The sequence below is a fragment of the Sapajus apella genome, unplaced genomic scaffold (assembly GCF_009761245.1).
Source record: "Sapajus apella isolate SASKATOON/1434 unplaced genomic scaffold, GSC_monkey_1.0 scaffold31, whole genome shotgun sequence".
NCBI classification, from domain to species: domain Eukaryota; kingdom Metazoa; phylum Chordata; class Mammalia; order Primates; family Cebidae; genus Sapajus; species Sapajus apella.
In genome coordinates this window covers 14,878,223-14,890,720 of record NW_022436971.1, presented here as the reverse complement: position 1 = coordinate 14,890,720, position 12,498 = coordinate 14,878,223, and the positions used below count along the sequence as shown (strand labels likewise).

Here is a 12,498-nt window from a genome sequence, read left to right as displayed (position 1 = left end):
ACCAAAGACATGAAAGTGTATATCCACAAAACAGACTTCTGTGAGATTGTTCATAGCACTTTATTAGTAATAGCCAAAAAAATGAAGGAAAATAGCCCAGGTGTTCATCACATGGAGAATGGCTAAATAAACTGGTTTAGTCATATAACGAAATACTATTTGGTAATTTTTTAAAAAGCTATTGACACATATAACAACATGTATGAATCTCGGCCAGGTGCGGTGGCTCACGCCTGTAATCCTAGCACTTTGGGAGGCCACGAGGTGGGTGGATCACCTGAAGCCAGGAGTTCAAGACCAGCCTGGCCATCATGGTGAAACTCCATCTTTAAAAAAAAACCAACATGTATGAATCTCAAATACATGAAATAAGTCTTACAGAGAAAGAATATACAGTGTATGACTACAGGCTAAACTTCTGTGTACTGAAAAAAATCAGCAATCGTGGTCTGTGCATAGGTGGGAGCAATTTTCTGCAGGAAAAAAATGTTTTGAGAGAGCTTTGGGTTACACCGGTGTGTGGATTTGTCAAAATTAATCAAATGGTAAACTTAGGATCTATGCATTTCACCAATATACATTTTTTTTTACCTTGTAAAAAGCTACAAATAAATATTGATAAATGTTGAACTCCAGCTAACGATATATATGCTGAGGTGTTTTGGGGTGAAATATACTGGTATCTGCAACTTACACTGAAACACATCAAAGAAACGAGACAGACTGATGTATGAACCAAGAGGCAGATGCATGGGATAAGTCAAATACTGCAGAGTAAACTATTTATTGCAGAATTTAGGTAGTAAATGGGTGTTTATAATTTTTTCAATATTTCTGTTTGAAATTTTTTATAATAAAATATTAGGGTAAAAAAAAAAACAAAATCTTTCCTATCACAGCATTTCCTGGTAAAGAGTACATGGAAATCATAACCAAAAAGACACTTACCAGTTGCTAAAATGTACTGTCCATCTTTTGACACCTTAATAGTGGTACATACGGTAGGCATTTCAAAATCCTGAATAAGTTCAATTCTTCTACGGACATCTAAAAAGAGAAAAAAAACAACTAGTTTAACTAACATGTGCTTATTGTTTGTCATAAGAAGACAATGTGTGCCAAGCAGTCAGCACAACTATAAACAGGTAAAATTCATCCCAAATGCTTCCTGGCCTTGGGAAAGGACACTAGCACAAGCCCAACCATTAAACAGCAAAGGTTTTTTTCTTAGCTCATACATTGTTTTTCTAAGCTAAGTATTTCATTTGTACTTTTCAAAAAGAAAAAGTAACATCATTAATTGAAAAAAAAATTTCCACAACAGTGTATCAAACATCCAGTGTTAAATATACATATAAAGTGGGAAGAGCATAAACATTAAGCCACTTTTTTTCAGTGGCACGATTATGGCTCACTGCAGCCTCAACCTCCCAGGCTTAAGCAATCCTCACACCTCAGCTCCCGGATAGGTAGGACTACAGGCACATGCCACCACACACAGATATTTTTATACTTTTTGTAGAGATGGGGTTCTGCCACATTGCCCAGGCTGGTCTCAAACTTCTGGGCTCAAGCAATCCTCGCACTTCAGCCTCCCAAAGTTCTGGGATTACAGGAGTGAGCCACTGAACCAGGCCCCTAAACCCCTATTACAACTCAATCATGGCAAAGACATGAAACAGTAACAAGCTAACTTATTAGTTAATAAGGTAAAATCAAATCCCATACCCACCAGGAACATACCAACCACAAGAAAAGGTTTCTTAAGAAGGAAATGGGCTGGGTGCGTGGCTCATGCCTGTAATCCCAAAACTTTGGGAGGCCAATGTTGGAGGATTGCTCAAGCCCAGGAGTTAGAGACCAGCCTGGTCAACACAGCGAGACCCCATGTCAAAGGGAAAAAGAAAAAAAACATGAGCATTCATTTTCCACTATAAGTTACCGCATTCTTATAAATCCTCACTCAAATATGATAACAGCAAATGAGAAAAAGCATGAGAACATGGATCACCAATGCAGCTGAAGTGAGAAAAAACAACGAATACTCACCTACATCTTTCTTCTGTAGTGCTCTCTTCTTCCTATCAGAAAGCCACTGAAAGAAAATGAAGAGACTTTATTTTAAAACAAATTTAGCTAAATTGTTTTCCCGCTTCCAAAAACAATACATGCTTATATTTTAAAATTCAAACCTTACAGGGATATATAACATAGGAAATAAAAAAATTCTCTAATCCAAACCCTACTCTTTTTTTTTTTTTAAGATGGGGTTTCACCATATTGGTCAGGCTGGTCTCGAACTCCTGACCTCAGGTGATCTGCCCACCTCAGCCTCCCAAAGTGCTGGGATTACAGGCGTGAGCCACCGCGCCCGGCCAAACCCTACTCTTATTAAATATCTCCTGGATTTTTTTTCTTGTGTGTACTTTACATACATTAGACAATTTTTTTTTTTTTTTTACTTTTTTAGAGACAGGGTCTCATTCTTGCCCAGTCTAGATAGAGTGCAGGGATGTGACGCAACTAGCTCACTGCAGCCTCAAACTCCTGGGCTCAAACCATCCTCTCACCTTTGCCTCCCAAAGTGCTAGGTCTACTGAAATGGGCCACGAGGCACAGCCAGATAATAAATTTTTTGAACTAAAATCTTTTACACAAGAGAAAATCAACCCATCTAACCAATCTAAAGGAAAGCAGAGAGCCTCAAGTATTCTGGGTTATAATTAAATATATGAAACAATTTAATCTATTTAAGTTAAAATTTATAAAGTAAAACATAGGAGAATGTTTCCTATAGAAATAGATTTTTTACAAAGAATAAAACCAGATAAAAAACTGACCAAATAGCCGATACTTAATAACAAAGAAATGATACACTTTATAGTCATATTCTCTGATACCAGGTTTTGCTCTAGAGTTAATGAGCCCCCAGTTCAGCCAGCAGTATAATTCCATGGCATGTTCAGGTGCCAGTGGCAAAGCACTTGTCAACTACGATTATCCCAAAGCAGTGGTTCTCAAGCTAGGGCAATTATGAGCCCCAGAGGGTATGTGTTAATTGCTGAAGACATCTCTGGTTGTCACAACTTGGGGATATGCTCCTGGCATCTGATGGGCAGAAGTGAGAGATGATGCCAAACATCCTACAATACATAAGGCAACACCCACAACAAGGAACTGTCCAGACCAAAATGTCTATAAAGGCAAGGCTTAAAGACTCTATCCTAAAGAAAGAAAAGCAAGAGAAAAACTAAGAGATGTCATTTCTAAACTGTGCAGCCCTTATCAGACACATGACATAATAATCTTTAGGACTCTGGTCATGCAGACTCACCATGGAAGACCTTAAGTATGACACCTGAGGCAGCGTCCACACTTGCAGAGGACCTTGATGAGCCTCCGTCTGAGCCACAGCTTTCCTTCTGCCTTTGTATGTAGCATACTGATTTACAGGTTTATGCTAGTCCTTGTGATTATTTGGTCTGATTTTAGTTTTGGCAGTAAGGTATCAATTAAAAGTGACATTAAGTTTATTTTTGGGCACTCAATGTGATTTTACATTAACTTAATACAAACAGAACAAAGATATATTGCTAGGGATTCCGCCTATTAACCAGGATTCAATTTCCTCTTCTCAGGAAGCTGTGCTCAAGGAAGGAGGCAGTTCATACAATAACTAGTCTCATATATCCTGTGCAAACAAGCATGGGGAAAAAAAGGCAGAGATTTCCTTCTAACTAGGAGCCTGAGACCCAGAGGGGCAAGAAATTCTCAACACAGTGAAGGTAGGAAGGAAGGAAAGTTCATTCATCAGTGTCTATACAAACTCACAGCACTATAGGAGACCACATGAGGAGTCAGCATGAAACAGGAACATATAAACCTAAGTTTTTAAAAATATCTTTTTAAAGTCCACCAAGAGCTGAAAGTTGTTCACTAAATTCAGCCATCTTCTATGTATTCTATAAAATCATGGCAAATAAAGAGCCGTACTCGGCCAGGTGTGGTGGCTCACGCCTGTAATCCCAGCAATTTGGGAGGACGAGGCAGGTGTTACACCTCTCTACTAAAAATACAAAAAATTAGATAAGCATGGTGGCATGGACCTATAATGCCAGCTATCTGGGAGGCTGAGGCAGGAGAATTGCTTGAACCTGGGAGGCAGAGGTTGCCGTGAGCCAAGATCACAACATTGCACTCCAGCCTGGGCAACAGGGCAAGACTCCATCTCAGAGTGGGGTGGTGGGGGGCAGGAAGGAAGAACTGTACTCAAGCAGGCTGAGGTGGTTTATGCCTGCAATCCCAACACTTTGATAGGCCAAGACAAGAGGATCACTTGAGCAAAGAAGTTTGATACCATCCTGGGCAACATAGCAAGACACCATCTCCACAAAAAAATTAAAATGAGCTGGGTGTGGTGGCACATGCCTGTAGTCCCAGCTACCCAAAAGGCTAAGACAGCAGAATCACTTGAGCCTGGGAGGTCAAGGCTGCAGTGAGCTGTGATTGTGCCACTGCACTCCAGCCTGGGTGACAGAGGAAGAACCTGTCTCAAAAAAAAAACAAAAAAACTACTCTACCGATATAAAAGGATTTCATCAAAAACCTAGCAAAAAAGCTCTGGAAATGCTGATGACTTCATTCTCTCACTGAACAGGTGTCTCATTGTTGCTGGGGGAAAAAAGACCCCATTTGCTCTCACATTTGAAGTAAGGCAAAGCAAAACATGCAATTTGTTGATAAGTTAGAAATGCTTTAAAGGAAGATTGAGAGAGAGACAGAGAATAGCAGTTCTCAAACATTTTGTTCTCAGGATTCCCTCACACTCTTTATGGAGGACCCCAAACAGCTTTTGTTTATGTGGGTTATATCTATTAATATTTAATGTATGAGACATTAAAACTGAGATATTATTTAAATATGTACTTATTCAGTTAAAAACCACCCCATTACATGTTAATCAAAATAACATTTTTATGAAAAATAGCTATATTCTTAAATCTCTTTAATAGCAAATAGCTGTAGATTCTCGTGTCTGCTTCCAAAACCAACCTACTTTTATTTTAGTTGAAGGATATGAAGAAAATAAGGCCTCAGGTTTGAGCTGGGTATGGGAGAAAAAAATTAGAAAAAAAAAAAGAAAAGAAGGTCTCACACAGGCATCCAGTTGGAAAAGGAAGAAAAACAATGATAGTCCTTTCAGATAAGTGTGGCTATTCTTCTTTGGTACTATGCCAAAACTCAGCAAGTGGTAGTTTCTTCAATGTTAGTTGTAACGTGGAATGTAAAGCCCTATCAACGATTTTTTGTTTGTTTTTTTGAGACGGAGTTTTGCTCTTGTTGCCCTGGCTAGAGTGCAATGACACGATCTCAGCTCACCAAAACCTCTACCTCCCTGGTTCAAGAGATTCTCCTGCCTCAGTCTCCCAAGTAGCTGAGATTATAGGCATGTGCCACCACGCCCGGCTAATTCTGCATTTTTAGTAGAGACGGGGTTTCTCCATGTTGGTCAGGCTGGTCTCGAACTCCTGACCTCAGGTGATCCACCTGCCTCAGCCTCCCAAAGTGCTGGGATTATAGGCGTGAGCCACCACACACAGACTCTCAACAAATGTTTGGTACTCTAGTATGTTAAAACTCATTGGTGTATCTTTGCCTTCTGGGTCTTCGACCCTGCACAACTTTAGAACATCACACACTGGTCAATTTGGAAAGTATTCATTCACTGGTTACACAGGAGCGATCCATTGTTGACATAGTTCATTAACCAGTGTAAAATTCATATTAATTAATATCACCACCAATCTCATCAGAAAAGTCTGAAAGTTCTGGAAAGCTATCAAGCTCATGGTGGTGGAGACAGGTTTTCTAAGATTCTACTTTTCACATTAAAGCACAACTGTTACCAGTGTTACAAATACTGTTAGCTTTTCCTCTGAAGTGACAGGCTCACTTTGTTCATCTTCAAGAAAATGCCTGCCAAATGCCTGAGTCTGAATAACAACTATTTATCCCTAAGCCATATTTTCAAGTAAAAATGTTGTTTCATGTAAAAACAGAGCTGCTTCAGCTCACAACTGAAACACATGCACAAGTGCTCTTCCTCAAGACAAGCCCTGTGCGTACTGCGGATGCAGAACTGCTTCACACACACTGCCTACTTCCTCACACAGAATCCAAAAATGACACAGTTTCAGGAAATATTTTTTTAGGCCGGGTGCAGTGGCTCATGCCTATAGTGCCAGCACTTTGGGAGGCTGAGGCAGGTTAATCACCTGAAGTCAGGAGTTCGAGACTAGCCTGGCCAACATGGTTAAACCCCATCTCTACTAAAAATACAAAAAAATTAGCTGGGCATGGTGGCACGTGCCTATAATCTCAGCTATTTGGGAGGCTGAGGCAGGAGAATCGGTTGAATCCAGGAGGAGGAGGTTGCAGTGAGCCAACATTGCACCACCACACTCCAGCCTGGGCAACAATAGTGAAACTCAGCCTCAAAAAAAAAAGAATTTTTTAAACCTTCTCAAAGGCATTCTTGAGTAAAACTAGCGTTTTTGGCTTTGACTGCAGTACACGGTGGAGAATACAGTGACAACTAATACAGTCTGGCATCACTGCTTCAACAGTTACAAAGGTACCAGCAGTTTTATCCATGACTGTTTTTGCACCATCAGAACAAATGTCAACACAGTGAGAAAGGCCAATTAACAGCATGATTGTGCAAACACTCTGAGCTGATGGACCCTCTGTAAAAGTCTTGGAGATCTTCAGGGCCTCACAGACCTGCTTTGAGAACCACTGTATTAATGAGTAAGAGTGAAGCAAAGGTCAAGGTTAAGCCTGCATAAGAGAGGAAAAAAAAGGCTTACCCGTTGGAAAACTGACAAAAATAAATTTAACAGCATTAAAAATACTACAAAAGCTGATTAACTCCAGAATGGGAGATTTTAGGCCAAAATGTGTGAATAAAAATCACAGCCCCAGGTCAAAAGTGTGATGGGGCTGAAAATGAAAATTAACTTTATTCATTAATAGATTAAACAAATACTGATTTGTACTACTAAATGCCAGTAGACAGGCATAGCAGTAGTAAATAAAACAGAAAAAACAAAACAACCCTCTTGGCCGGGTGCAATGGTTCACACCTATAGTCCCAGCACTGAGGCAAGGGGATCACTTGAGCCCAGGAGTTTGAGACCAGCCTAGCAACATAGTGCAATCACTATCTTTATAGAAAAAAAAGCTAGGTGTGTTGGTGAGCAGCTGTAGTCCCAGGTACTCAGGAGGCTGAGATGCAAGGGTTGTTGAGCCAGGGAAGTCAAGGCTCAAGTGAGCCATGACTCTGCCACTGCACTCCAGCCTGGGCAACAGTTTCCAAAAAAAAAAAAAAAAAAAAAAAAAATTTAAATTAAAAAATGTAAAAGCCCCTCCATTTGTGAAGCTTTCTTTCAAGTAAGGGAACACCAACAAATGAGGAAGTAAAATAATTAGAATGTCAGATGGTTATGTATGCCACGGAAAAAATAAAGCAAGAAAAGGAGACAAAGTGTTGGTGGAGAATTATAATTTTAAACAATGTTAAGGTTCTCTTGAGCAACGACCTGAAAGGGATGAGGAGGCAAGCCTGGTGAATATCTGGGAGAAAAGCAGACGGGCAGGGGCACTCCCTGGTGCAGGTCCTAAGGCAGGAGTGTGCCTGGTCTCAAGCAGTGAAGGGACGTGTGAGGTCAGCGTAAAGTGGAGAGCAGTGAGAGGAGTTGAGCTCAGAGAGGACGGCGGGAAGGCACAACATCAAGGAGGACCTTGCAGGCCACTCACCCCGAAGAGGCCAGGAGCCACTGGAGGGTTTTGAGTAAAGGATCTCCCTGGCAGCTGACTGATAACAAACTGCGGAATAAAGCGGTAGAGGGTGGAAACTGAGGAACTGCTTAGAAGTCAACCGTGGTATCATCAAATAGAAGTGTTATATATGTGACCAAAAAAAAAAAAAAGAAAGAAAGAGGTCAACTGTAGTAACTGCAATTGCATAATCCAGGGTGATGGTGTCCTGAACCAGAGTGACAGTAATGGAGATGATTGGATTCTGGATCTACACTGAAGACAGGACCAACAGCTTTTCTAGTGGATTGTATGAGCAAAGAAGCAACAACAACAAAAAAACCCTCCAGTGGTTTTGGCATCAACAGCTTGAGGGATGGAGCTGCCACTGACTGGGGGGCAAGACCATAGGTTGGGGGAGCCGGGTAATTGGGGGGGGAAAGCTGGTGTTCTGCTCTGGACAGGTTAAGTTTGAGATGCCCATCAGCTATCCAAGTGGAAATGTCAAGGAACAGCTGGATACGCAAGTCCAGTTCAGAGCAGAGGTAAGGGCTAGAAACGTCAATGTGACAAGTTATCAATATGCAGATACGGTTAAAGCCAGGAGACTGGACAGATCACCCAGGGAGCAAATATAGAGGCTTCTCTACATTAATAGAAAGGTCAAGCCCAGACGAGAAACAATATTGGCATAGATCAGATAACAGCTGGGGTTCCACATGTAGCTTAGGTATCAATCTCAAAGAAATAACTACAAAACATTAACCAGGACAAGCAGGTTTCCAAATCCACTCGGCTCAAGCTGCTCTCCCTAGCACTCCGCTGGAACTGCTCGTCAAGGTCAGTGGAGCTCTGCATCATGCCAAAGTCAATGGTGTCTTTCCTGCCCTCATCTTACTAAAGCTCTCAGTAGCAGTTGACACAGGTGACCACTCCCTCCTCCTTGAAACACTAGCTTCTACAAAACTACACATTTCTGATTCTCCCCTTTCATCAGTGCCTACTGCTCTTTCTTCTTTGCTGGGTTCCCCTCCTCTTCTTGGATGACAAATGTTAAGACTGCCTCAGGTCCTCGGCCCAGTTCTCTTCTCTGTTCATTCTTTCACAGTATGATCTCACCTAGTCTCAAACAACGACAGTGACTCCACCTGCAATCTCCATACTAGTATCCATGCAACTGCTAACTACTCAACATCTCCAGTTAGTATGTATTAGAACTTCAAACATTCACTATTGAAAATAAAACTCTTGATTCTTTCTGTTCACTACCTTCCTCCTCCCCACCCTTCAATGTGCTCCTTCTCGATTCGTCTCCTGTCAGTTAGCAGCACCACCATGCACCCACTTGTTCCGACTCAAAACTGAAGAGCTCTCTGATTCCTTCCTTTTTGTCACCTCAACTTCCCTCTACCAATAATCCAATCCATTAGCAAGTTCCATTAGCCCTATCTCCAAAATATCTCCTGAATCTCACTGTCTTAGCATTTCCTTTGCTACCAGAAAAGTCCAAGCCACCAAAGTCGTTCACTTGGACTACCTAATTCATTCCCAGTCGAACCCTCCTCAGCTAGTCATTTGTCACACAGCAGCCCACGTCAAAACACAACAGTGACTTCCAACAGCACTAAGAATAAAACTTGAACTTCCTACCCTTCCTATCAGGCCCACTCCTCCAGCCTCATCCACCTGCTCTCTCTCCTCACTTGGCATACTACGATCACACCTGTGCCTCCTCTGGTCCTTCTCCATGTCCAGTGCATTCTCACGTGGGGACCTTTGCACTATCTGCTCTTGGCACTGAAAACTCTTTCCCGTATCTTCACACGATTGGCTCCTCTTCATCATTCAAGTTTCTGCTCAAATGCCACCTCCTGTAGAGAGGCCTTCCCTGAAGGCTTTATCCAAAACACTTTCTCTGAACACTTTATCCAACACAGCTCTCTGCCAATCATTCATCACAAAAAGTACTTTTGACTACGTGAAATTGCCTTCTCATTTACTCACTTGTTTATTATCCTTTTCCTCAATGGGAAACCTTCCCTGAGACATCCACCGCATATCCCAATACTTAATACAGAGATGCTTGCACATGGTAACTTCTCAATAAGTGTGGAGAATGAATGAACAAAATGAGAAGGATCATGTGGTGTGAAGAACAATTGGAAGATGGAATTATTTAAACCGGAATTTTGAGAAGGAAGGAAAAACCTAATCACTGGCTCCAAATTTCTGTAGGAGCAAAAACATGGAAGGAGAGCTCTATTTATTCTGCTTTCCAAAGGCAGGACTCAGACCAACAGTGGCATGCTATAAAGTGACATGTTTGAAAACCACTTTCTAACAAGGGCAGAGTCTCAAAATTGAAATGAGCTTCCACAAAAGGTAGTGCTCAGTGGCAGTGCTTTGACAGAGGCTTGATCATCACTTACAAGAGATAAAAGACAAGTTTCAGAGCCTAGGTCTGTCATGCTGGACAAGTCACCCTTCCCCTTGCTGGATCTCAGCTGCATATTAAACGCATTATTAAATAAATCTCAGCTGCATTATTAAACACAATAAAATTGGAAGAGAATTACCCATTTGTCCAAGCCCTTTCCAACTTTAAGACTAGGAATCAGGTTAAGTTCAGCAAGGCTCGAAAATACTGTCCTCTACATCATACACTCTGCAAATGCGAAGTCTGTATCTCTCTCGCTCACTGCTGTATCCCTAGGACCTGGCAAATTATACGAACTCAACAAACAGCTGATGGGGCAGGCATGAAAATGGGGAAGTTGTTAACATGGAAAAGAGATCTGTCAATCAGTCTGTCCACATTTTCCTCCTCGGTGTGTGGCAGGGACTGTGAACATCCAAAGAAGCCCAAATGGAAGCGTTCTCTGGAACAGAGAACTTTACAAAAGTTGCAACAAAGCTCACTGACCCTGATTACCTCTTGGTCCAGCTTCTGGCGCAGGGACGGCAGTATCCTCGTCTCCCAATGCCGGCCATCTCCCCAGGGAACCGTCAACCTCCTCTGGGCATCGCCGAGTCGGGGGCTGACCCAGGTCCAGCTAAAACAGAGGCTAGGGCCGAGGAGACGGGCGGCTGCCCCACGAGTGGGACGATCCTAAAGAGCTCGAGGGTGAGGGGGCCGGAAAGTGACTCACCTCAGGAAGGGACTTGCCGCAGCTGAGACTGTAAATCTTCACCTCGTTGAGGCTGGAGACTTGCATGGCGGCGCCGAAAAGCAGTGAACACCGTTCAAGTCCCAGGTCTTTTCCCACCCGCGCACTCGAACACCGGGATCCCAGACCCTCTGAGCCCTTTCTCCGCGGCGTGCGGCCGCTGGCGCCGGCTGATGACGCACTTCCGGGCGCCGGAAACACGTGCGCGCACGGCCCTGGAAGAGGGAAGGTGGCTGAATCCGGGAAAAGCGGTGGCCGGGAGGAAAACGAATGATGTTCTGGCAACGCGGCGCGGCTGTAGGCGACGCGGCCACGGGCAAGACTAGATACTGCTCTCCCTGCTGTTAACATCCCGAGCGGCAGGAGGAGGCTTTCGGGTCTCTGCCCAGGCCTAGATATCCTCACCAGCAGGGGCGAGGCGGTTCAGCGTGTGAACGTAGCCAGCGAAGGCGGCCAGGGTGCGAATTCCGAGTGGAAGTGTATTCTTTTCTCTCCTCCAATATTTCTGCGATGTTACATCAGAAATACTGTAGTCCAGGTGCCGTAGCTTATGTCTGTAATCCTAGCACTTTGGGAGTTCGAAGCGGGCGGATCACCTCAGGTCAAGAGTTCAAGACCAGCCTGGCCAACCTGGTGGAACCCCCGTATCTACTAAAAATACAAAAATTAGCCTGGCCCGGTGGCGTGCGCCTGTAATCTCAGCTACTCTGAAGACTGAGGCGGGGGAATCGCGTGAACCCGGGCGGCAGAGGTTGCAGTGAGCCGAGATATCGCCCACTGCCCTCCAGCCTGGGTGACAGAGTGAGACTCTTGCATTAAAAAAAAAAAAAAAAGTCATTTTGTTTCTTCAGAAATAGAAATTTTCGGGCCTCCAAACCCTAGTTTCTGCATATTTGAATATGATCACGATTGTTTACCCGCCCCCAGTCTTAATATCACTACAACTAAATGCCTTAACTGAACTCTCAATGTTCTTTTTTGTTTGTTTGTTTTGAGACGGAGTCTGTCTGTTGCCAGGCTGGAATGCAGTGGCGCAATCTTGGCTCACTGCAACCTCTGCCTCCCGGGTTCAAGCCATTCTCCTGCCTCAGGCTCCGGAGTAGCTGGGATTACAGGCACACGCCACCACAACCAGCTAATTTTTTTATTTTTAGTAGAGATGGAGGTTTCACCATGTTGGCCAGGATGGTCTCCATCTCTTGACCTCGTGATCCGCCCACCTCAGCCTCAAAGTGCTGGGATTATAGGCATGAGCCACCGCGCCCGGCCTCTGTGCTCTTTTCCTTGGTTAATAGCATTACTGTTTTCACAGTCACCTAGGCTAAAACTGTAGAGTCATCTTCAACCCATTCCTATCTCTGGCCCCCACTTTCAGTATCTAAATCTGGACATTTCTAATTATGAAATATTTCTTTAATCTTTTCATTCCTCCCCAAAACTCAAATACTTATTATTTTTGTATTATCACTTTCCCAACTGATCTTCCTACCTCCTTTTTTTGATTTAATGAATA

General features: G+C 43.1%; 1 protein-coding gene across 2 annotated transcripts in view; it reads right to left on the bottom strand.

The window, feature by feature from the left end:
- NOL10 (nucleolar protein 10) overlaps nt 1-11,163 on the bottom strand; it is a 113,683-nt gene extending 102,520 nt beyond the window's left edge. For both annotated transcript variants that reach the window (XM_032294135.1, XM_032294136.1), the window contains exons 1-3: nt 10,968-11,163; nt 2,050-2,095; nt 949-1,047 (exon numbers count right to left, since the gene is read on the bottom strand). In XM_032294135.1, the coding sequence (XP_032150026.1) occupies nt 949-1,047; nt 2,050-2,095; nt 10,968-11,033 (211 nt within the window). In that variant the 5' untranslated portion in view covers nt 11,034-11,163. The remainder of the gene's footprint in view (nt 1-948; nt 1,048-2,049; nt 2,096-10,967) is intronic.
- Between the last annotated feature and the right edge of the window lie 1,335 nt (nt 11,164-12,498).